The sequence below is a fragment of the Medicago truncatula genome, chromosome 4, assembly GCF_003473485.1.
Source record: "Medicago truncatula cultivar Jemalong A17 chromosome 4, MtrunA17r5.0-ANR, whole genome shotgun sequence".
NCBI lineage: Eukaryota > Viridiplantae > Streptophyta > Magnoliopsida > Fabales > Fabaceae > Medicago > Medicago truncatula.
This window is the reverse complement of record NC_053045.1, coordinates 25,350,041-25,376,204: the sequence shown is the minus strand read 5'-3', so window position 1 is coordinate 25,376,204 and position 26,164 is coordinate 25,350,041. Positions and strand designations below refer to the sequence as shown.

Genomic DNA, 26,164 nt, shown 5'->3' with positions numbered 1-26,164 from the left:
AAATTAAGTGGGGGTTAAAGAAATTAAGAGGAGTTAATTATTAAGTGGGAGGTTATGTTTTACTGAATTATTAGAAAATGAAAACTGTCAGTCAAAGAAACTGTTTTTACATACAACAAGTTTGGGACAAAAACCAAGAACAAGGGAGAAGAGCCAAGGTAGCCAAGTGAAGAACAAAGAGATTTTGTAGAGTTGTTCGTCTGAATTAAGGTAAGGGTGAGACTAACTCTCAATAATTATAAATTATATAACTTTTGATTTTGATTTAACATAAGGGTGTTGTTTAAATTTGGGATTTGGGGTTAGGTTTTGATCATTAGATTTTGAATTGAAAGTGTAGAAACCATGATAAAGATGAGAGATTGTGTACTGATCATAGGTATAATCATATAGCAATGCTGTAAATAGTTTTGGGGATTGAATTGGGAAAAATTGGGAATAGCTTTCTCTAAAGATGAGTTGTATAATTCTGAAAAGGGGTTTAACATTGTAGTTGTTGATGATGAATTTACATGCTCAAGTTATGTATATATGTATACTTGTGTTTTTGCTCAAAATTGGTGAAGTATAATGTTGTTGATGAACTCACTTCTGATTGTTGTTGTTTTTGTTATGAGATGTTGTTTTGATGATTGAAACCTTGGGTAATCTTAATCATAGAGCTTGAAGTGAACGGTTGTTGTTCTTGAGAACTTATGAAAAATGTGATTTTGTAAATTAATGTTTTGGGTCATGTTTTATATGGTTCTGAGTACCTTAACATGTATAGAAATGGTTAGACAAGTTTTTGGATCAAATTTGGGCATAGGGAAGTCAAAATTGAGATTTTGGGGTGAAAAATGGAGTTTTCCCGAGAGCTACCTGCCATAACTCGCCATGGCAAGTTGAGTTACTAAAGTTAAAGAAGTAAGAACATTATTGTTGTATATATGTTGTTGTTTATATTATTATGATGTGATGATTATGTTGTCTTGTTTATATTATTATGAGAAGATGTTTATGATATGATGAATTATGTTGTTATGATGTTGTTTATGATATTGATTATAATGTTATGATGACTGTTTATGTTGGAAAAAGCCCTAATAGCCAATCTATATTGATTGGGTTTGACTTTGTATCATGATATTGATATAAATATATATTGTGAGTTGGATGAATCCAGAGGTCCAGATCTAAACTCCAAGATCCCATCATAGCCACAGGATCTAAGATCCAACGGTTTTTAAAAAAAAATAGCACAAAAGAGAAACAACTCAGGCAGCACAGTGACCGTCAGATCAAAGATCTGACGGTTGAAACAGAAAACACACCATATTTCGCACAGGAGAAAATACACATGATTCAGGATCAAAACACGCTGTAGCCATTAGATCAAGGAACGATCCAGATCGGATGGCTATTAACGCGATGAAGCACTGAATTAATGTATACGCGTGCGTACAAGAACGGACAAAAAAGAGAGCATTATAAAAGGAGCTTCAACAAAAAAAACATCACAAAACACAACTGCTTCTCTCTCTAAGGTTTTCTAGAGAGAGAAGCTCTGAAATATGCTTTGTCTTCTCCGGCGAGCAACGGTTTTCCGGCGCGGTAGCCGGTGGTGGCGCCACCGCGCCGGAGTTTTAAAATCCTCCGATTCAAAAACTTTTTACGTTTTTAAACATCCTTTTTCTTCCTCTTTTCAAATTCGAAGTCGGTTTTTGAAAGCAAGTACTCACAAAGCGTAGATCTAGATTTGAAAATACGAACACACAAATCGAAATACTACCTTTTCCTTTTGAATCGAACCTGCTTCTCTTCGTATTGATCAATTCAGAGATGCTACCGTTCGCAGCTTCAAGTTCGCTTCCGATTTGCTCCTTTTTCGATTCGGTTTTGTTCCTTCTTCTTCTCTTTCCTCTTCTCTGTGATCGGTGCTGGAGTTCCTCGCCTCCGGAGAGGAATTCGTACCTTGAATTGCAGAGGAATCAATTCAATGATGAAGATTCATCAATGAATCTCTGAGAATTGATGAATTTGTTGGTGAATCTGGTTCTGGAAAAGTTAGGGTTTGTTATTGTTCTTGATTGTTCTTGGAGAACTTTCTGTTTTGATCTGTAACTGAAAGGAGAGAGATTGTGATTTCTGTTTGTGATGTGGCGTGTGATCTCCGGATCTGTGTGGCACTGTGCACTATTTATAATCTGACAAGTGTGCTTGAGACCCAATGAAATGGTGACACCTGGACTTGTATGAAAATGGCTCGGCCTTGGACTTGTTGTGATCTAGGGACCTTTCTGCAAAAAAAGTAAAATTGAGGACTAAACTGCAATTAATAAAAATGGATTAAAAATGCAATTTTGAAAAGTTTTGGACAAAAATGCAATTTTGGAAACCTTTTGAGGGACCAAAATGCAATTAAAAGAAAATTGAATTAAAATTGGTAATTTGAAAAAAAAGGTAAAGTGAAACCTAAAATAAAATCAACAAAAGGACTAAAACGAACCAATTACTGACATGAGGTATTTTAAAATACCTCCCTGTCGAAATTTTGACAGGAAAAGACCAAAATGCCCCCAGGGACTAAACTGACCCAAACTGACTCAGATGCAATTTTTGAAATGATTTTTTAAACAAAGACTCAGAGGCAAACACAAGGACTAAAATGGGTTCCACTGCAGGAAATGACCAAAATACCCTTTTGTATGATTTTTTGAAATAAAATGAAAGAAAAGTAATGCGATGTTTCAGAGAGTTCTTAAATGACTTATAATGCAAGAAAAGACACTTTGAATAGTTTTATGCAAGAAAATCGAGCTTGAACGTACTTTGAGACAGAGACAGTAAAATATGCAGATGAAAAGAGAGTAAAGATTCAGAGTAAAACAAAAGCGAATTGACAAATATCAGTGTTAAAAAAAAAAAAAAATTTGAATGAGTATTTTTAGGTCCAAAATCAGGGTATAACAGGCTTCATCGCATGGTTGTGAACTCCATTAAGAATGTTCAATCCCCATTCCTTTGTTTGCCTACTTTGATATCCACTAACCATGAACAAACATCCACATTTTCTTGAGTCCGTTGATGCATGCTTCAGTTTTTTTTTTCCGACACTTTGTGAGCTCCATTCCTTTCACACACTAGACGCAACATTGGATTGATCAAGCTTGATCTTTGTGTAACAATTGTAAATCCCGCCTTATTTGCTTGACGGCGTGCCCACTCAAGCAATTCTTCTCTATCTTTCCACTTAACGTCGTCTGAAAATAAAACATAGCCGTGTCAACTTTGTGGGCATGAAGTGGGAGGACACCGGAGTGAACATATTTAGAAGCTTCAACATGGACGGAAGTTCCATCAATGTTTGGTTTGGCTTTAACCTTAGACGGTTTGACATCTCCGAAAATTTCGACAAAATTTGGTTTTGTCTCACCCGGAATATCTTCCGCGTTCTCTACCATTACTATAATTAAACAACACAAAAATATGAATTAACAACTAAATAATGCATAAACATCAATGACATAATGAATTAAAAAAAATAAAAAATAAAAAATATGGAAAAAGTGGTAGTAGCGGCCTTTTTTTCGTTTTGAAAAAAATTTCGCAAGTATTTCTCGGTAGTTAACTACCGAAATTTACTTCGGTAGTAAGCTGCCGAGGATTCCCATGACAGAGTTCTACGTAAACTGACGTAAAAACCCATAACAAAAGCTAAAAATGAACCGATTAAAATGCTCAATACCTGTTTTTTTACGTCAAAAGTGTGTTGATACCTCCTATGGTTGATGCTTCAATGATTTTGGAGCAAGATTTGATAAAAAAAAAAATAAATATTGCATTTGGGGATTGGATGGAAGTGGTATAGAAGTTGATGATGAAATAGTGTTTAGGGAGAGCAGATGACTGTTTCATCTGATGAAACATTTTTCTCGGCAGTTAACTGCAGCCGGTTTTTTATTTCTCGACAGTTAACTGCCGAGGGACAATTTCGTATTTTACATGTGTTTCTCAACCTTATGATATGTGTGAACAACAATTTTCTATTCTAATTGTAAAGCAAAAGATAAAGAAAAAATATAGGCAGTGACTGCAGAATGGAAAAATATTTTAAATATTTTTCCATTCTGCAAAGAAAAACAGTAACTGCCTACACTTTTCTTTTACTTTTTGCTTTAGAATTAGAACACTGTCATGTCCTAAAGTTATTATATAAAGATGAGTAATGTTGGTGCATCAACACAGGGTTTTGGTTAGTTTCAAAGTTATCATTTGAGTTGGAGAGTTAAGAAAAAACTGAGAAATGGGTTATTTAAAACAATGTTCTGTCTTATTGTTGGTAGTGTTACTTGTTGCATGTGCAAATGGAGAAGATCCTTATAGGTTTTATAATTGGAATGTTACATATGGTGATATTTATCCACTTGGAGTTAAACAACAGGTACTTCATTTTTCTTATTGTTCTTATTACTGTTTTTTGAATATCATTTTTCTTTACTTCATAACATTGAGTTTTACTTCTTCCTTATGAATGAAATTTTGATGTTTTATCAAATTATTAGCGGTGTCGGCGTGCATATATTAATTCCTACATGGTTTGTGAAATGTGCAGGGGATTTTGATAAATGGAAAATTTCCAGGGCCACAGATTGAGTCAGTGACTAATGATAATTTGATTATCAATGTTTTCAACAGCTTGGATGAACCTTTCCTCATTTCTTGGTTATTCTTGTTTCATGTTTATTCCACTGGTAAAGCATTAGTTGCAGACAGTAATATAATTTTTTAGGTTAATAGTGTTTTTCACCCCTGTAATATAGGCTATTTCCAGTTTTCATCCCTATAAAATTTTCGGTTTGATTTGCATCCTTGTAAAACTTTTTTTTTTCCGGAAAACATCCCTCCCCCATATGACTGTATATATTTGCTAACGTGGTACACTGTGTGGCATGATGACTGTGCATATATGCTTATGTGGCGTGCTGACTGTATAATTAATTTTATTTTTTTATTTTTGGCTAAACTCCACTTTTCGCCCCCTAAGTTTTAAAATGTTGCGATTTTTATTAAATCATTTTTGAAATTAAAATTTTAGAAAAAAATTATTATCTAAATTAAACAAAAAATAAAAAATTTGGAAAATATTTTTCGTAATAAAAAAAATCCTGAATTTTTTTATTTTCAAATTTTTTAAATTTATTTTATTTCTAAATTAATATAAATGAATTTATATTATAATTTTTTAAAAAAATAGTCAGAAATGCCTCATGTAGCCTTAGAAAAATAAAAAAATAAAATTAATTATACAGTCAGCATGCCACATAAGCATATATGCGCAGTCATCATGCCACACAGTATACCACGTTAGCAAATATGTACAGTCATATGGGGGAGGGGTGTTTTCCGGAAAAAAAAGTTTTACAAGGATGCAAATGAAACCGAAAATTTTACAAGGGCGAAAATCAGAAATGACCTATATTACAGAGGTGAAAAACACTATTAACCTTAATTTTTTCTCCTTTTTTTGCACCATTTATTGAAGTATATTGTATAGTAATTTTGGTAGATCTAGATGATTTTGAAAACAGCTGGACAATGCATGGATGCGAGTCGATCACCAATTTAATCTTTGAATTTCGACATTTAATCTCGGACATTGATGTAAGGTTGGAGTGAGGGAGTTAAGTAGTTAAGTGATTACGAGATTGAGTGCTTGATCCTCACGTTAAACCAAAATACTAACAATACTAGTATTTATAGTTTAAACAAATCAATTTGGTCTCTGAAATTTATGATATTCTCAATGATCACTTAAATTGAAAATCCTCGAGTCGCTCTGAAACAATTTCGGGGAATAAATGGAACAATCCTCAAACGAACAAATCAATCGAGGATTTCATTTTCATAATTATTTTATAGACTAAATTGGTGGTCCAACGGTATAAATGTTGACATGATTACATAAATTAGCGAGAACAAATAAACATGTAAATAACAATATTAGGATTAGGACTACAATGTACATATTCTATCATCCATGCCGAGAATTCAGTGTTTTTAGATTATGTAATTCTATAGGAATGGAGTGCTGCAGAGGAGAAACTCATGGCAAGATGGAGTGTATGGTACAAATTGTCCAATCTCTCCAGGAAAGAACACTTATATTCTTCAAGTAAAAGATCAGATTGGCAGCTATTTCTACTTTCCTTCCCTTGCATTTCACAAGGCAGCAGGAGGTTATGGCGGTTTCACAATCGCTACTCGCTCCGTGATTCCTGTACCTTTTGATCCTCCATCCGGAGATTTCACCATACTGGCAGGAGATTGGTACAAAAGAAATCACACAGTTAAGTTTTAACTAAGAAACAGCCTTCACTGTTTAAGAAATCTTGAATAAATCATGACTTAATTTGTGTTTATTTTTGCAGGATTTGAGGGCCATTTTAGATAGCGGAAAAAATCTTCCTTTCCCTGATGGACTTGTCATCAATGGTCGCGGTTCTAATGCTTACACATTCACGGTTGATCAAGGTATACATGAATTTCAACCCATTTGTTTACTTGAAATTTTTTACCATAGCAGATGTAGTCGATTAGTTTTTGTATGACTACTGATCGGTTGTTCGATATGTTTTTCGAGGGAATTGAATCCACAGTACCTTATCTTTTCAGAGGTTATGTTCCTAGATCCAGCTGATATTAGTTAACTGCTAGCATGTAGGCGGCTACTGACATGCCCGTCTACCCGCTTTTCTCGATACAAATAATAAAGCTACAAAATTTTATGCGATTATTTAAAAAAATTCAGTTTGTATGCGATTATTTAAAAAAATTCAGTTTGTTGAGATACTGTTGCGAGATAAAATAAATCTATTAGAATGAGGGCGGAAGAGACACATGTACGTAAAATATAGTGCTTGATTGTTTGCAGGGAAGACTTACCGATTCCGGATATCAAATGTGGGGATTACCACATCCATCAATTTCAGAATCCAAGGGCATAAGATGAAGCTTGTTGAGGTGGAAGGAAGTCACACTGTGCAAAACATTTACGACTCACTTGACATTCATTTGGGGCAGACGTATTCTGTATTGGTTACTGCTGATCAACCACCACATGACTACTACATTGTTGTCACAACAAGGTTCACGTCACAGGTGCTGAATGCTTCATCGATTCTTCATTACAGAAACTCAGCGAGAAGAGTTTCTGGTCCTCTTCCTGCTGGACCAACCACTAAAATCGATTGGTCCGTTGAACAGGCTCGGTCCCTAAGGTATTTATTTATTATTTCAAATTTCATAGTTAAATGATACGTGATTCAGCGATTGTGCAGATTGCACAATAGTAAATACATTTTTTTCTCCATCGAATAGGATTTGAACTCGCTCGTGCTTAGGGGCTTTACAACACTCACACACAACGCACCAACCACTAGCACTAGACCTCGGTGGCAGTTAAGTAAATGAGAAATGCTAAACATAGAAAGAGAATTACTCACGAATGCATTGCGACATAATGTGATCGGCTGTTCAATACCACTGCCGAGCATGTTTTCCATTATTTCCGGAACATTGTGCACACTCAACTCATAATAATATCTTTCGTGAAAATTCACGATGTATAGCATCGCTTTAAGTAAATACTTGTAAGTTGTATACTCATGTTTATCTAGTTTTGAATTACCTCCGAAATGAATTATAAGCAAACTAATTCATGGCAGTTAAGGCAGTTAGTTAATCATATCTAACGTACGCAATTTCAACAAAAAAAAAATCGTTGGACATATAAGCAAACTAGTTCTTGAATATAAATTACTGCACATATCGGTGTCCAATGCTGACAATCGTTGGACACCAAACACACTTTCGATCTCAAGTTTCCGTGTCCCATGCTGACTTTAACAAATGGTTAATTGAACCAGGAGGAATCTTACAGCAAGTGGACCAAGACCAAATCCACAAGGATCCTACCATTATGGAATGATAAACACAACACGTACAATTAGACTTCAAAATTCTGCTCCAATTATCAAAGGAAAACAAAGATATGCTGTCAATAGTGTGTCATTTATCCCTGCTGATACACCACTCAAACTAGCTGATTACTTCAAGATCCAAGGTGTGTTTTCACTTGGAAGTATCCCGGACAACCCCACCGGTGGTGGCGGTAATCTTCAGACTTCTGTCATGGCGGCCGATTTTCGAGGTTTTCTGGAGGTTGTGTTTGAGAATCCTGAAGATACTTTGCAATCATGGCACATCGATGGACATAGCTTCTTTGTAGTAGGGTAAGTTCACTCAACTCCTTTCTTGTGAATTTTATATTTTTTTTTTTGGCGTAAACCAATATCCTCCGTGCGCAACTTTTGAGACTAATCCCTCGAGTCTTCTGGGACTCAAATGCGCGGCAAACTCTCCCTAAGAGTTTTAACGCTGCTGCATGCACAAGGCTGGATTCGAACTAGGACTTTGATTAAGCTAGAAGAGACACGTGTCATCTCATACTATTATATATAAATTAACTCATCTATCAAACTCTTTTTTTTAGGTTTTTCATTCTTTTAAGTTGCATTTTATAATTTTTTTTTCCATTCTGATAATATGGATATTTATTGGAATTTGCAGGATGGATGGAGGACAATGGTCAGCTGCAAGCAGACTAAATTACAACTTAAGAGATACAATTGCTCGTAGTACAGTTCAGGTAAATCAAGTTTGCTATCCTTTGTGATATGTCTTAATGCTTTCTTGTGTATATATAACTTTATATTTATAAGACAACCTTTGGTTGGAAGATGCTATTTCCATTAACATGATTTATGATGCACTTCTAATACTGATTTATGATGCATATTACTGATAATCATTTTGGTCTTTACCATGATTAAGGGTTTGACTTTCAATGTTTCTTACACAGGTGTATCCGAAGTCATGGACTGCACTCTACATGCCATTGGATAATGTGGGAATGTGGAATGTGAGGTCTGAGAATTGGGCAAGACAATATTTGGGCCACCAATTTTATCTTAGAGTGTATTCACCAGTAAATTCATTGAGAGATGAGTACCCTATTCCAAGCAATGCACTTTGGTGTGGCAAGGCAGTGGGTCACCACAATTAGTATTTGGTAGTTAGTTTTCTCATCATACGACTTTCTTGTGCGTCTTATTTGGGTAATAATACTTATTTTACATATGACATGATTTATGATGCACTGCTAATACTGATTTATGATGCATATTACTGATAATCATTTTGGTCTTTACCATGATTAAGGGTTTGACTTTCAATGTTTCTTACACAGGTGTATCCGAAGTCATGGACTGCACTCTACATGCCATTGGATAATGTGGGAATGTGGAATGTGAGGTCTGAGAATTGGGCAAGACAATATTTGGGCCACCAATTTTATCTTAGAGTGTATTCACCTGTAAATTCATTGAGAGATGAGTACCCTATTCCAAGCAATGCACTTCGGTGTGGCAAGGCAGTGGGTCACCACAATTAGTATTTGGTAGTTAGTTTTCTCATCATACGACTTTCTTGTGCGTCTTATTTGGGTAATAATACTTATTTTACATATGACATGATTTATGATGCACTGCTAATACTGATTTATGATGCATATTACTGATAATCATTTTGGTCTTTACCATGATTAAGGGTTTGACTTTCAATGTTTCTTACACAGGTGTATCCGAAGTCATGGACTGCACTCTACATGCCATTGGATAATGTGGGAATGTGGAATGTGAGGTCTGAGAATTGGGCAAGACAATATTTGGGCCACCAATTTTATCTTAGAGTGTATTCACCTGTAAATTCATTGAGAGATGAGTACCCTATTCCAAGCAATGCACTTCGGTGTGGCAAGGCAGTGGGTCACCACAATTAGTATTTGGTAGTTAGTTTTCTCATCATACGACTTTCTTGTGCGTCTTATTTGGGTAATAATACTTATTTTACATATGACATGATTTATGATGCACTGCTAATACTGATTTATGATGCATATTACTGATAATCATTTTGGTCTTTACCATGATTAAGGGTTTGACTTTCAATGTTTCTTACACAGGTGTATCCGAAGTCATGGACTGCACTCTACATGCCATTGGATAATGTGGGAATGTGGAATGTGAGGTCTGAGAATTGGGCAAGACAATATTTGGGCCACCAATTTTATCTTAGAGTGTATTCACCTGTAAATTCATTGAGAGATGAGTACCCTATTCCAAGCAATGCACTTCGGTGTGGCAAGGCAGTGGGTCACCACAATTAGTATTTGGTAGTTAGTTTTCTCATCATACGACTTTCTTGTGCGTCTTATTTGGGTAATAATACTTATTTTACATATGACATGATTTATGATGCACTGCTAATACTGATTTTTGATGCATATTACTGATAATCATTTTGGTCTTGACCATGATTAAGGGTTTGACTTTCAATGTTTCTTACACAGGTGTATCCGAAGTCATGGACTGCACTCTACATGCCATTGGATAATGTGGGAATGTGGAATGTGAGGTCTGAGAATTGGGCAAGACAATATTTGGGCCACCAATTTTATCTTAGAGTGTATTCACCTGTAAATTCATTGAGAGATGAGTACCCTATTCCAAGCAATGCACTTCGGTGTGGCAAGGCAGTGGGTCACCACAATTAGTATTTGGTAGTTAGTTTTCTCATCATACGACTTTCTTGTGCGTCTTATTTGGGTAATAATACTTATTTTACATATGACATGATTTATGATGCACTGCTAATACTGATTTATGATGCATATTACTGATAATCATTTTGATCTTTACCATGATTAAGGGTTTGACTTTCAATGTTTCTTACACAGGTGTATCCGAAGTCATGGACTGCACTCTACATGCCATTGGATAATGTGGGAATGTGGAATGTGAGGTCTGAGAATTGGGCAAGACAATATTTGGGCCACCAATTTTATCTTAGAGTGTATTCACCTGTAAATTCATTGAGAGATGAGTACCCTATTCCAAGCAATGCACTTCGGTGTGGCAAGGCAGTGGGTCACCACAATTAGTATTTGGTAGTTAGTTTTCTCATCATACGACTTTCTTGTGCGTCTTATTTGGGTAATAATACTTATTTTACATATGACATGATTTATGATGCACTTCTAATACTGATTTATGATGCATATTACTGATAATCATTTTGGTCTTTACCATGATTAAGGGTTTGACTTTCAATGTTTCTTACACAGGTGTATCCGAAGTCATGGACTGCACTCTACATGCCATTGGATAATGTGGGAATGTGGAATGTGAGGTCTGAGAATTGGGCAAGACAATATTTGGGCCACCAATTTTATCTTGGAGTGTATTCACCTGTAAATTCATTGAGAGATGAGTACCCTATTCCAAGCAATGCACTTCGGTGTGGCAAGGCAGTGGGTCACCACAATTAGTATTTGGTAGTTAGTTTTCTCATCATACGACTTTCTTGTGCGTCTTATTTGGGTAATAATACTTATTTTACATATGACATGATTTATGATGCACTGTTAATACTGATTTATGATGCATATTACTGATAATCATTTTGGTCTTTACCATGATTAAGGGTTTGACTTTCAATGTTTCTTACACAGGTGTATCCGAAGTCATGGACTGCACTCTACATGCCATTGGATAATGTGGGAATGTGGAATGTGAGGTCTGAGAATTGGGCAAGACAATATTTGGGCCACCAATTTTATCTTAGAGTGTATTCACCTGTAAATTCATTGAGAGATGAGTATCCTATTCCAAGCAATGCACTTCGGTGTGGCAAGGCAGTGGGTCACCACAATTAGTATTTGGTAGTTAGTTTTCTCATCATACGACTTTCTTGTGCGTCTTATTTGGGTAATAATACTTATTTTACATATGACATGATTTATGATGCACTGCTAATACTGATTTATGATGCATATTACTGATAATCATTTTGGTCTTTACCATGATTAAGGGTTTGACTTTCAATGTTTCTTACACAGGTGTATCCGAAGTCATGGACTGCACTCTACATGCCATTGGATAATGTGGGAATGTGGAATGTGAGGTCTGAGAATTGGGCAAGACAATATTTGGGCCACCAATTTTATCTTAGAGTGTATTCACCTGTAAATTCATTGAGAGATGAGTACCCTATTCCAAACAATGCACTTCGGTGTGGCAAGGCAGTGGGTCACCACAATTAGTATTTTATTTAACAACCCAAGATCAATAGAGTCTATTCATAAGAGTTCATTGTAGACAATAATAAATAAAGATAAAGAATTAAAACTAAACACTTTATTAAAAGAATATGATCAATATAAGAGTTTTCTAATATGTAATGTGGTGTCAAATGCTAAGATTACAAGCTTATTTATATGTTCATTACTATAAACTTCAAACTTAAGTATAGAAATTACATAAAACTATTCAAGTGCACAAGGTGTAACAACTAGAATTGATATTGTCAAGTCGTTACAACTCTAATGTCTCGTTACAACCCCAGACCTTATATATATTATGCATTGTCTCTACCAATTGAGTTAAGCTCACGAGAACGGTTAAGTCCTTTGACAGCGCTTCTAAAGTGATACAAATTGATTTCCCACTATTTTTGTAATGAAGAAATTATCCACTATCATAAATGAATCATTGGCCATCAAGACATCATCGAATGTGTTGTTCTCCGTTAATTCTTCTTATCTTGATCTTACCTATTTATTGGAAAATAAAGTAAAAAAATAGTAAAATACTTCTAAAACATAATAAAAGCAAATACTTTTTTTGAAAGATTTAAGCAAATACTTATTTAAATAAAATAGGAGTATAAGTCTTAGTGAGTTTAACTTAGTTGGTATGGACGATGCATAATATATGAAAGGTCTGGGGTTTAAACCCTGGCCACCACCAAAAAATAAGGGTATAAAATACGTGTTCAAAAAATAGGGGTATAAAATACGTGTTCAATTTATATATGCGGTCTAGTTTTGTAAATAAATTTGAAATTCATTTTACAAGTACTCTTACTCTGTCAAATTATATAGCTCACAAACACTTGGAGAAATTCTTACAAACTTTAATAACTTAGAATTTCTTAAGTATCAGAAGTCATATGAACTTAAACTTCGTACACCTGTGATTGTATATCAATTGTAAAATGCAATATCTTTTATTTGATTAAACTTAGATTGTAGAAGTCTCTTTTTTGTGTGATTGAGCAGTAGAAGTCTTTTACTATATGTTTGAGTAAATTGTAATCTTGTGTGATTACAGTGAAAATTCATTGAAAGTGCAAGGGGACTGGACTACTCTTGGTTTATGAGAGGAAGCAATATAATTTGTTAGTGTCGTCTCTTTCTCTCTTATCTCTCTTTGTGTCGAAGTTATTTTCGCTGCATACACTATTTCAAAACCTGATAGAACTTTGTTTCTCGTGAGACTCTAAACTATTTTTATACACTTAGGAAAAATTTTAGAAAAGGAAAACACAATTCAACCCCCCCAACCGCCCTTCTTATATTTTTCTCACCTTCATATTAGAGTATCACCGAAGGATTCCCTTGTTTGCCTTTAAGTCAAGCTTTCCAATGTTGTCATTATGAATAAGGATATAGAAATAATACCAGAAAATATGGTAATAAGAAATATTTGGTTTTCTATCTCCAAAGTTCATATGTGGTTTTGTTCAAAATCTTTCTTATTGGAACTATGTTTAGAATATATCAAGAATTGTTGATGCCTTCAACCCAAAAGTATTTTTTAACATTGGAATCATTCAAAAGTGTCCTACTATTACTTGAAATGCTATATTTTTCCATAGAACAACCCCTTTATGTTAAGGAGTTCCTTGATAAGAAAAGTTATGAGAGATGACATTCTCATAAAAAAATAAATCTTAAAGGATTCATTTTCAAATTATCTTCCACGATCAATTCTTACCAGGATGATTTTTGCATCTTTCTCATTTTGAACTCTTTTCCAAAAGTTTTAAAAAGCTTCAAAGGATTCATCCTTTTGTTTTAAGAAAAGAATCCATGTGAATCTAAAGAGATCGATGTGAAGCAGTTCTAAAGAGCTTTATTTGAAACAAAGTCGTTGTTTTGGAAACTGCTATTAACATGTTAATTTTTTGAAACTGGTTTAGTTTTGAAGACCTCTAACAAGATCAAGTTTGGAAAGTATTGAAATTTGATTCATGATTACATTACCATCCCTTTTGTGCCAAAGCTACTTATCCTTTTCAATAGATAAGAATCATGATTTAGTTCGCAGGTCATATAAGAATAAAACATAAAGGTTTTTCTTTCTTGATCTAGTGAATTGAGTTTTTTCCATAATTGTTGGGTTTATAGATAACTTATTAAGAATCCAATGAAAGTGTGAATATGATTCATTAACTGAAAAAGTGGTTACAGGATAGTATATATACTATATGCTAAATGTACTATCTCTAAGAGAATTGTACTATCCTTAAGCTAGAGTACAGTGTAAACTAATTACTTGTACTACAAGTTTTCTCATTATCATCCCTATTATGCTTTGAACCGTTATTCTGCAATATCCCACCCCACAAGTTAGAGGTTGGTAGGTATCTAACAACCCTAACTTGGATAACAATATATTAAATGGCTGTGGAAACAAGGATTTTGTAAAAAAATCTACTAGTTAATCATGAGTGGTGACTGGTAAAAGCTTGAATAGGCCAGCTTGAAGTTTTTCCCTCACAATATGACAGTCAATTTCAAGGTGTTTGGTTCTTTCATGGAACACTAGATTTGCTGCAATGTGCATAGCACTTTGATTATCACAATATAAAACTGGAAGTTGAACACAATCAACATGAAGATCTCTGAGAAGATAGAGCAACCACTGAAGTTCACAAGTTGCAGAAGCCATGGCCCTATACTCAGCTTCAGAGGAGGACCTGGAAACAATAGGTTGTTTCTTTGTTCTCCATGAAATGAGAGACTGTCCAAAAAGAAGTAATGACCTGAAATGGAACGTCTTGTGTCTTTACATCTTGCCCAATCTACATCAGTGTAACCTTGAAGTTGTAAACCTGAATCTCTAGGGAAGAAAATGCCACGACCTGGAGACCCTTTGAGATACTTGAGAACTCTTAGAGCAGCATTATAGTGAGTTTGAGTAGGTTTACTCAAAAATTGACTGAGTTGATGGGTGATAAAGGTGATGTCTGGTCTGGTTGTATTCAAGTAGATCAATCTCCCTATCAATCTTCTATAAGCAGAAATATCAGGGAAAAGAGTTGAACTATCATTGTGTAATTTGATGGAAGGATCTGATGGTGTAGTAACCGGTTTGGAACCCAGAAGACCTGAATCATGTAACAAATCCAGACAATATTTTCTCTGGCATAGAGAAATACCACCTTGTGAATGAGCAACTTCAAGTCCCAGGAAATACTTGAGGGTACCAAGATATTTGATTTTGAAAGTTTGATGTAGCACATTTTTTATGGAGTTAATTTCAGTGAGAGAATCACCAGCAAGTATGATATCATCTATATAAACAAGAAGGATGGTGAAGTTGGCAGATGCTTTCTTAGTGAACAAGGAAGCATCAGAAGTTTCTTGTTGATATCCATTGTTGATGATTAAGCCAATTAACTTTTCATACCACTGCCTACTAGCTTGTTTGAGGCCATAAAGAGACTTTGAAAGCTTACAGACTTGATTGGGCTTTGTAGTGGAAACATCTGGTCGTAATTGTATATAAACATCTTCATGGAGGTATCCATGGAGAAAAGCATTATTTACATCCAATTGATGCAATAACCAATGATGAATGGATGCCAAAGCTATTACCAATCTGATTGTTGTTACTTTAGCAACTGGTGAAAAAGTATCGAAATAATCTAAGCCTTCAATTTGATTATATCCCTTGGCAACTAAACGTGCTTTGTACCTATCAATGGAACCATCAGCATTGTGCTTGACTTTGTAAACCCATCTGCACCCTATAGGTTTCACTGATGAAGGAAGATCCACTATTTTCCATGTACCAGTCTGATCAAGAGCATTAAGTTCATTTTGCATTGCTTGTTAATTCCAGCATTCATGTTTAGCAGCCTCAGTATATGATTTTGGTTCAGTACATGAAAGGAGAGACATGGCAACAACAGAATGTGAATGAGATAAATGTGAGTGAGAAACAAAATTGGAGATGGGATACTGAATAAGACTATTATTAACATGAGAAGTAGAAGGAACATTACAAACATAGTCCTGTAAGTAAGTAGGAGTGACTTTATTCCTAGTGGAGACTCTAATAGGTGCAGGGATGGAGGGTGGAGATGGTGAAGTAGATGGGGTGGGACTGGTAACAGGTGAAGAAGGGAGAGTGGATAAAGGAATGGATGGAGATGAAATGTCAGAGTCATCAAAAACAGAAGGATGACTGGAAGAAGATGAAAAATATTGCCAATTTGAGGTGGATGATATAGAAGAAGGGAGATATGAAAATATTAATTCATGGAAAACAACATTTCTAGAGATAAAGATTTCTCTAGAATCAAGATCAAAGAGAACAGATCCTTTAAAACCTGACTTGTAACCCAAGAAAACCCACTTTCTGACTCTAGACTGCAATTTTGTTCTATGAGCTTGTAGAGTAGATGCATAACACAAGCAACCAAAAACTCTGAAGGACTGAATGTCAGGTAAAGAATCATAAAGTACCTGATATGGAGATTTGTATTTAAGAAGAGGAGTGGAAACTCTATTGATGATGAAAACTGAATGCAAAACTACATAAGACCAGAAAATGCTAGGGAGTTTAGATTGGAAAAGTAAAGCTCTAGCAACATTGAGGATATGTTGGTGCTTTCTTTCCACTCTACCATTTTGCTCAAGAGTCTTAACACAAGATCTTTGATGAATGATACCTTTGGAAGCATAAAATTTAGGCAATAGAAATTCAGGGCCATTATCTGATCTAATGAATTTTGGTGTAATGTTATGATGGTTTTCAATCAGTTGGATAAAATTTTTGACGTGTGAAGAAACTTCTGATTTGTTTTTAAGTAAAATGACCCACAAAAATCTACTAAAATCATCAACAATGGTGAGGAAATATTTGTGACCATGAATAGAAGTTTGAGCCAAAGGACCCCAAATGTCAAAATGCAACAATTCAAATTTTGATTTTGCAATAGAATGACTATAATGATAGGGTAATTTTCTTTGTTTAGCAAAATGACAAACATCACAAATAGCTTTATTATCAACATAAATTGAAGAGTGCAATTGATGCATCTTGGACAATCTTTGATTAGACAAATGTCCTAATCTAAAGAGCCAAATATCATTGGATAGAATGAAAGAAACAACTTTATTTGAACTAACAGAATTACAAGTATTTAATGAAACATTTGAATGAGAACTTGAACTATGACTTGTGGAAGAAGGAACTTAAGGCTTCTGAGAACATGAAGCAGTATCCAACCTATAGAGACCATCAACCAAACTACCCAAACCAATCATCTTCTGAGATTTCATATCATGTATGACACATTTATCACATAAAATTAACCTCATAAGATAGAACTTGAATAAGAGCGAAAAATGAAATAAGATTGACCTTAAAATGAGGAGAATAAAGGACATTTGTGATATGAAAAGTGCGTGAAAAAATTGCAGTTCCAGCATAGTGGACAATAACAGAAGTACCATTGGGTAAAATAACATTCATAGGTTTGATTTTATGAAATGAATGAAGTAAAGACAAAGAGCAACAAATATGCTCATTAGCTCCTAAATCAATAAGCCAGTAGTTTGATTGAGCATTTAATGAACAAGAGATAACAGTGTTTATACCTGAAACTGAATGAGAAGCAGTTGAAGAGACAATATGATTTGTGCTGACAGGGTTAGAGGTAGATGCTGGAGATACCAAAGATGACTGCTGAAGCAAGGATACCAAATGAACATATTGCTCTTGAGTTAAACCAGTTTGAGAAATAGAGGAAGATCCTTCACCAATGGATTGAGAATCAGTGGAACTCTCAGTAGTAACAACATTAGATGCAGCAAGAGATTTGTTAGCATTGGGATATCCATGTTTTTGGTAACAAAAATCCACAGTGTGATTGTTCCTATGGCAAAAGGTACAATACCTTGAAGTATTCTTAGACTGAGAATAACCTGAAGGAGATTTTCCACGGCCATAGAGTTTTCTTGCATCTAAAGCATTCACAAGGATGCTAGAATCTTCAATAGAAATAGGTGGAGGTGCAGTGTTGTTACTTTCCTCTTGAACAACCATGGAGTATACCTTGTTAATTGAAGGTAAAGGATCCATAAGCAAGACTTGAGTCTTAACAACTGAAAAATTGTCATGCAATCCAGTGAGAAATTGAATCACTTGATCTTCCATGCGAAATTCTCTAGCAGCACGCATAGACTCACAACGACAAGGATAGGGACAAGTGCAAACATGCATAGGGCGATGTGAATTGAGCTCCTCCCAAAGAGACTTCATCTATGTGAAGTAATCAAGCACAGTCTTAGTACCTTGTTTAAGATTGTTGATTGTAGAACGAAGAGTAGCAATACGAACTCTATCAACCTTAGAGAAGAGTTCTTGAAGCTCAATCCAGACATCAATGGCGTATTCATGAAAAACAATGGTTTGCGCAATTTGTGCAGAAACATAGTTCAGAATCCAGGAATGAATGAGATGATTTCAACGCTCGCATGCATTCTGATTCAAATCATCAGAAGGAGGAATTGGAATGATCCATCCACAAAAGCGAACTTGTTTTTCGCACCAAGAGCACGTTTCATCGAACGACTCCATGCGAGGTAGTTAGAATCGGTAAGAAGAGGAGTAACCGCCACTGAGTTAGGTCCTTCACTAGGGTGGACATAGAAAACGGAATCAGTGTTTGCTTGTTGAACAATAATCGGAGCCTGACGAGGAGGCATGGTGTAGAAAGGAAGAAGAAGTTTCTGGAAAAATTGAAGAACACGAAGAACAAAGGAACGAAGAAGATGAAAATCAAAATCACAGAAAACGTGATTGTAAGAAATTAAAGTAACTAAATGCAGAATTGAGTACAAAACAAGAAGAAATGAAGAAGAATCGCTATGGATTCAAAGAAAAGCGAAGAGAAAAAATGAGATAAAGGAAGCTTGAAGAAGAAGCTTCAATGGCGGAAGCGAAGAATTGGATCGTACCAAACTCTCTCAAGAAGAGAGAGAAAAACTGATACCATATTAAGAATCCAATGAAAGTGTGAATATGATTCATTAACTGAAAAAGTGGTTACAGGATAGTATATACACTATGTGTTAAATGTACTATCTCTAAGAGAATTGTACTATCCTTAAGCTAGAGTATGTTGTAAACTAATTACTTGTACTACAAGTTTTCTCATTATCATCCCTATTATGCTTTGAACTGTTATTCTGCAATATAACAAATCTAAGTTGTCCTCAATTCCCCATCTTCTAGATAAAAAGGAGCTTAACTCTAGTCATTTCAGCACTTAAAAACCATTCCTTCAAATTTTGGAGCATGTTTGCTTTCTTGTCGAAAACCTCATGAAGCAGAATTTGTGGACTTGATTTAACATGTCTTTTTCCATTATTCGTAAGATCCAAAAGTTGTCTTTCACTTACTTAGATATTGTCTAAAGAAGCACTGTTCTATTAAAATCAGACCACCCATATTATGATTTTGAAAATTAAATTTGATTTATATGATCAGAAACTTTGATCACTACGATAAATGATCCCTGTCTAACTGTAGAGAATCCAAACTCATAAATGTCATTATCAGTGACGGTGGTTTAGCTAAAATTTTTTTTTTTTTTTTTTTAAAACAACAGAAAAAGTCTTGCTAACGAGTGCCCTTAGGCACTCTTTAGGGATTCTCAATTAAGAAATTATTTGTTTAAAAGTCAAACATTTTCAAATTACAAAGTTTCAAGATCATCAACTTACTATTTTAGACCCTTAGACACTCGTTAGCATTTCCAAAAAAAGTTGCATTATATTGCTTAAGCTTAATTGGTGTTTGACAGAAGTACACTTTTTTTTTTTTTAATATTTACATCGTTGTATTTAGAGTTCATTGGATTATATTAAGTAGGGTCAGTGAATTTTCCCCAAGTGGAATTGCTTAGAAAACATAAATGTCCACTAAGAAGATTTTAAGAGAACATTGAGAATCATTTCAAATTTTCAATCAAAACATAAATAATCAATTATTGGCAAAAGGAAAGGCAGCAACAGCCACCAAATTATATCAATTTATTAGGAGCTTGATAGCTAGCCATTGGAACTATTAACAAACATAATGGCCCTTTCAAGCAACAAAGAATAGATGTATTGTACTATTTTGTGTGTCCTTATCTAGCTGCAAACCATGAACAATCTCTTCTTAAAATGTAGAAGGTCCATGGATCAAGCATTCTCTCTTTCACACTCTCACTCCAGCTTTTTCTCGTGTATAAAATGATATTCCTCTCTCTATATATACTGGACAAAAATATATAGAAAATGAAAAAAGAAAAATCTTGCAGGCTTGGTTTCTTTCTGGAGTGGTAATAATCTTCCCGAGTTAGGAAGAACTCATCAAAGGTTTTTCGTCTTAGAAAGAAGCACTCCACAAAGCATTTTCACCTTCTCCACACCTTCTATGTACTTCTTTAATCCTATCGGCAGACCTACAAATTCCACTGCAGCTCCAATCAAATGAAGCAACACAAATGTTACCTGCTTGCGCCTTCCATTCGCAATCTGAAAACAAAACCAACCCAATAATTTGAAAGTGTTAACGACTAATAATTAGTATACAAACCAAACAGATAATGAAATGATTCCATATGACCATGTTTGGATAAACAATTTTATTAAGTGCTAATAGCATAATCTCTTATCACATTATTGTTTATGTATAAGCTATTTTTATAACAAAATATAAAATAAAAAACTATTTTCATATATCTAAGTTATAAGTTACTTTCTTAAGCACTCCCAAACAGTCTCACAAATGCTTATACCAATAAATAAACTCAAATAAGCCACAATCCAAAAAGACCCTAAATCATTTGAAGAGGTCTATATTTTATTTAGTTTGGAAATTATATTCACCTGGAGGAGTGCCACAGCAAAGTCTTCGGTCATCGATATGCTCCACGTCAAGTCCAATAAACCAAGCTCCTATTGACACATCCTCATTGGCATACTTATGAAGAACATTCCTGATATGAACAAATACAAGCAAGATCATAAGATTAGAACCTTTAAGTCCATTGATTTGGTTTTGTTTAATAATTTATTCTTTGATGTAGTAGGACCTACTGGTTTGTAGATATGTATGTTGCCAAATCATTGGAAATAGCATACAACTGCCCTGTGGCATGGCGGAAGTACTTGTTTCCAGACTCGCCAAACTTCCAATGCTCAGGTTCATGGTACCTTACCCCTCTGTGCAACAAGGTAAGACGGTAAGAAGCTAATAGTGAAAAAATCTTAACTCCCTAATTCAATAGAAAGTTTTTCTCACTTTTGAGACAGGACAGGTCCAGATTTCATGCATCCAATGTATATCCGTTGTTTTGATCGGTGTCTAACTAGAGTTTCTCCCAATGTTGCTGAAAAAGATTGAGTAGGATATCAAGACAAAAGGTACATATATTTATATCAAAACAGCATCATGCATATACTGACAATTTGAACATAAACTGATGTGAAGCATTTGATTTATGCAAGGAATATTTATACTATTATATTGTTAGGAAAATATCATTCTAAACATTCAAAAGCATTAGTTAATCACTAAATGCCAACATGTCATGCTTAGGTATATACAGTTAGCAACGATAAAAACTCAAACTTCAATACCTATATTTACATGAACATCGTCATCAACTTTGACATAAAAATCAGCATCCCATAAGCTCACAGCAGTGGCAAAGTATGTCTTTGTCTTTGCTGACAATTCAAGGTATCCTTCAACATGATTCTACATAAACAAAGTACACATTTTTTAAAACTGGTGGTATTTTTCGATTTCTCCTTTAAAAGCAATGCCAGTGATAAGAAATTACAGAAGATGTAAAGTAAAACACGAGAAAAGGGATATGCGGAAAGGAAATAGTAATGAAACAAAAAGGATAATATGTCAAATTACCAGCCTCAAAAAATCTCCATGCTTTCTATCCTCTGCTTCAATAGCTCTGTCTAGGATACCTCCTGATGTAGCACTAGATAAAAAACAGAAAACCGGTCAGATATACGATTTGTCACAATAACTCTTATCAATGAGAGTATTTTACAGCAACTAGAAAAAAGGAATTCGGGAAAGCCTAAAATACAGATTTATGACATGGAGAAGTAATTACTGTAATAATTTTTTAAAGCATTTTGAACTGGGATTGAGCCTAAATGCATGAAGACACCAATTATGCAACAAAATGGTTGAAACAAAGATGGCATAGCTACCTGTGTCCAATTACAAAGCGCATTACAATGCCTTTCTCTTCCTCTAGCTTCTTTCTTTTGTCACCTATTATCCATGTTATCAAAAGAACAAATCATCACAAACCGTAACCACAGTAAACTAGAAAGATCAGCATAAAAACCATAGAAGAAGATATTAGGAAACGGGATCAAATTATGAACCTTGTGGCAACCAGGTAGCTCGAACCGAGTCCCTTCTTTTCCTGCTGCTAAAGGCAGTATTAATACCTACGACCATAAGGTACTTTCTCTTGCCCGTCGACTCAGTCGTCCTTATATCTTCTGAAACAGGAGCACCACTCCGTACCGACTCTTGAACAGCTCTTGCAGCAGCCAAGTCCATCTCTAAATTTGAAATAGTTTTATCCAAAGCTCTACATTCAATACAACACATTTGCATTGCATTAGTTTGGCATACAAAAAGATAATAATAATTGGACTTACAATTGCACAGCACTGCATATAACTTACTGTTTAGAATTATGACCCTTGAAATCTTCACCATACATATCTCTAGTTTCGCGCCTCATTTCCAAATCTTGCAACTAAATTGGAGGCCAACAGACACAAGAAAAGAATATAGAAAATTCAGACTATAAACACAAAACATATTTTTTCTTTATCAAGAAAGGAAAATGAAACTGACGCTTACAATTTTCGAATTACAACCCTCGGAAACTACATTCAATTTACCAGTTTCTGAAGCTGTCGGTCTTGCAAGTCCATTTTGTTCAGGAATACTCCATATCCTGTTAAGATATTAACATTTCTTATCAGAAAAAGTACCACAATAACCATCCACTTGATTGCCCAAGCAATATGTTCAACAGTTAATCTAATACAATGACAAGATATAAGCACATTAAAAAACAATTTAAGTCAAATACACCGTCGGTGCAAATATTTTTTTACGCTGCCAATCAATCATAATCATCCTATCATTAAAAAAGTTTGACTTTAATCATAACCAATAATTATAACTACTTCTAAATGATACATATGATTGTAATTTGTTGACAGTTTAAAACTTTTTTACTCTCACAATGTATCAAAATTAAACTCTTAAAAATACACTCCACCAACCGGAATAAAGAAGAAGGCAGATCTGCAAATAACTGGAATTCATTTCTAATGTTTTGTCAAGTTTGACTCTGTAACCTCAAGGGACGGAGTTCAAATTCTCTCGGGGACCGGTGTCAAATTTACATTAGTGTCACTTAAATTAATAATAATATCCCCTTTTCCCAATTTTTTAAAAGAAAAGCTTGTAAGGTTTTAACAGCTAAAATGAATCTAAATAGTCCTAAGTAAGGATTAAGCAATGATTATGATCATGTGAGTGCCAATTAACATAAACAGTAATTACTTCAAAAAAAAGCAATTAGACTCACTGATAAGAGAATCATAAAGAAATCAGTAATGATAACTGAATCAGAAATCAAGAGTTGACTTATCAATAAAGAGTCAACACAAACAAAAAATCTTGCATTATTCAGAATCAATTCATGTCAATTAAATCGATAATCCCAGATCTAAATCCACTTATTCCATAATACATAAGCGAAATAGTATAATTATAAAAAAATAAAAAATAAAAAAAATAATCAATTAAGCACTTAAAAATCACTAATCAATTAAATTAACTAGCCAAACAATGTCTCATAAAGATCTTAAAACACCAAATTGAAAACAAGGGAATTCATGAGAACCTGTTAGTGAAGAGCATTCCAGCACAGAAACTACCGAGACAAAGAAAAAGTGCCCATTTTTGAGATATTACACTTCTTGAAGAAAACTCTCCTCTACTTTTCCACGTCATTATTTCTTTTTATTTTTATTGATGAAATGAAACCAGCTTCAATTCAACTTTGGCACTTGAATATGAAAAAACACTGGGTTTAATTTAATGAAAAAAGAGGTTATTATTTCAAAGAAGAAGAGGATTGTTGAGGTTTGAGAAGATGGTGGGGTGCTATTATTAAAAAACTAATAGTGGTTTGTTCCTTAGCTTATATCTTATGCTATCTATGTGAGTTGTGTTGGGTGTGTAGCTTGTTTGCAAGTATGGTAAGGGACGTTGGTTGAGTTGAACACAACATAAATGAATGGACACGTTAACCGACAGACCGGTTTTTATATGTGAATGTAATGCCCAAATTGTCCTTGTCGGCGCAATCATTTTTCTTTAATGCCAACACACTCACTTACTCCCTCTTGAGAAGTTGAGATGCTAATGGTGACTTCTTTCTCATGGCATTAAAATACCTCTTTCTCAAATATGGTTTTAGGAGCATTTGTTAGCATTTTTCTACTTTTATTTTGCTAATTTCTAATGAGATGAAACTTTAATCTTGATGGATTATGATCTGTCCGGTGAGGAACTGGTGGAAGCGGGGCGGCATGTGCTCTGATACGGTGGTGGCGAGTCTTTACGGTGGGATGAAAGGTGTCTGCAGGTATGGTAGAACTTCAACGCTCAAGTCAGTGTGGGAATGAGATGGAATGTGTGAAAAGTGTGGGAAAAGTGAATAATACCTTGGGGGTGAAGTTAAATCACCCTTATATAGACGTGTGTGTGAATAACTCTCTCCGCGAGATGCAACACCTCATCAGCAGGCCGTTGGAGGACACACGTATAGTGTCTGATGCACGGAGGCGTGCTTCGGTGGGGATGACGTGCATCGCCAATGTGTGCTCCCTCAGACAATGCCCCTTGGTTAGATGGACTTTTGGTCCTCATGTCATCATAGGATTGGCCTTCTGGCTGGATGTGTGTATAAAGATACTTCATTCGTCTCACAATAGGTGTCTATTTTGAGTTTTACACAATTATTAAGAAAATGATTGGTATTGTTGATTTTAATGATAAAATATGTTTAGTTTATTGAAACACCCTTGTTAATTATAGTTAGTGTAGAGTTAGATGATTGAAATGCAATAAATAATGGTATGTTAGTGAAAAATAATAATAAATGTTGCATTGGTATTGTAAAAGGGACAAATAATATGTGACAAAGAAAAATAGTAAAAAAGACACCAATTTTGAGACAAAGGGAGTACATTCTAAATGTTTGGCAGACCGTCTAAAATATGTTGATGGGAATATGATGTATGATTCTAAATCGAATTTTGTAAAAGATAAACAAATTATCGATTGTGTCTTAATTACCAATGAGGTTGTGAATGAAGCTAAGAAGAAGAAAATGGGGCTCAATCGTATTTAAAGTTGATTTTGAAAAAGCTTTTGACTCAGTGTATTGGTCTTATCTTGACTCTATTTTGAAAATGATGGATTTTCCTTTAAAATGGAGGTCTTGGACATCACAATGTCTTAGGTTGGCATTCGTCTCAGTTCTTGTTAATAGTAGTCCCAATGATGAATTTTTCCATGGGTCATAAGTTAAGGCAGGGGGATTTCTGTCTTGTGATGAACTCAATAGGGATTTGTGGTGGTGTCTGGCCTGGGGTTGTGTTGGGGGGTGGGGTGGGGGTTCTTTGCCACCCCTAGACGTTCCAGCTTCTTGAGATTATTAATCTAAATGGATATTCATAGATGCGTGTATGTGATATATGTGTCTGTTCCATTGGACAAATATGAAATTTGTACCATATTCATATCCACGAGAATATCCGTTTAGCGGGTAATCCACAAATTTTGAGCTATCCGCGAGTTTATAT

At 34.8% G+C, this 26,164-nt stretch overlaps 1 protein-coding gene and 1 pseudogene across 2 annotated transcripts; one reads left to right on the top strand and one right to left on the bottom strand.

Moving 5' to 3' along the window:
- The first annotated feature begins 4,281 nt into the window (after positions 1-4,281).
- LOC25492135 (L-ascorbate oxidase homolog) lies at positions 4,282-9,152 on the top strand. The gene is made up of 8 exons (XM_039833017.1): positions 4,282-4,423; positions 4,595-4,704; positions 6,061-6,328; positions 6,411-6,513; positions 6,914-7,259; positions 7,908-8,273; positions 8,611-8,689; positions 8,903-9,152. The coding sequence occupies exons 1-8, from the start codon at positions 4,286-4,288 to the stop codon at positions 9,104-9,106; spliced, it is 1,614 nt and encodes a 537-aa protein (XP_039688951.1). The 5' UTR covers positions 4,282-4,285; the 3' UTR covers positions 9,107-9,152.
- Positions 9,153-20,226: 11,074 nt separating this feature from the next.
- LOC25492133 (probable beta-1,3-galactosyltransferase 2) lies at positions 20,227-24,598 on the bottom strand (annotated as a pseudogene). Its single transcript, XR_005645895.1, has 11 exons — positions 24,196-24,598; positions 23,139-23,235; positions 22,958-23,031; positions 22,649-22,860; positions 22,469-22,532; positions 22,158-22,230; positions 21,869-21,989; positions 21,531-21,618; positions 21,326-21,451; positions 21,116-21,225; positions 20,227-20,761 (listed from the first exon to the last, which is right to left on the bottom strand). The product of XR_005645895.1 is annotated as a probable beta-1,3-galactosyltransferase 2 (transcript).
- Between the last annotated feature and the right edge of the window lie 1,566 nt (positions 24,599-26,164).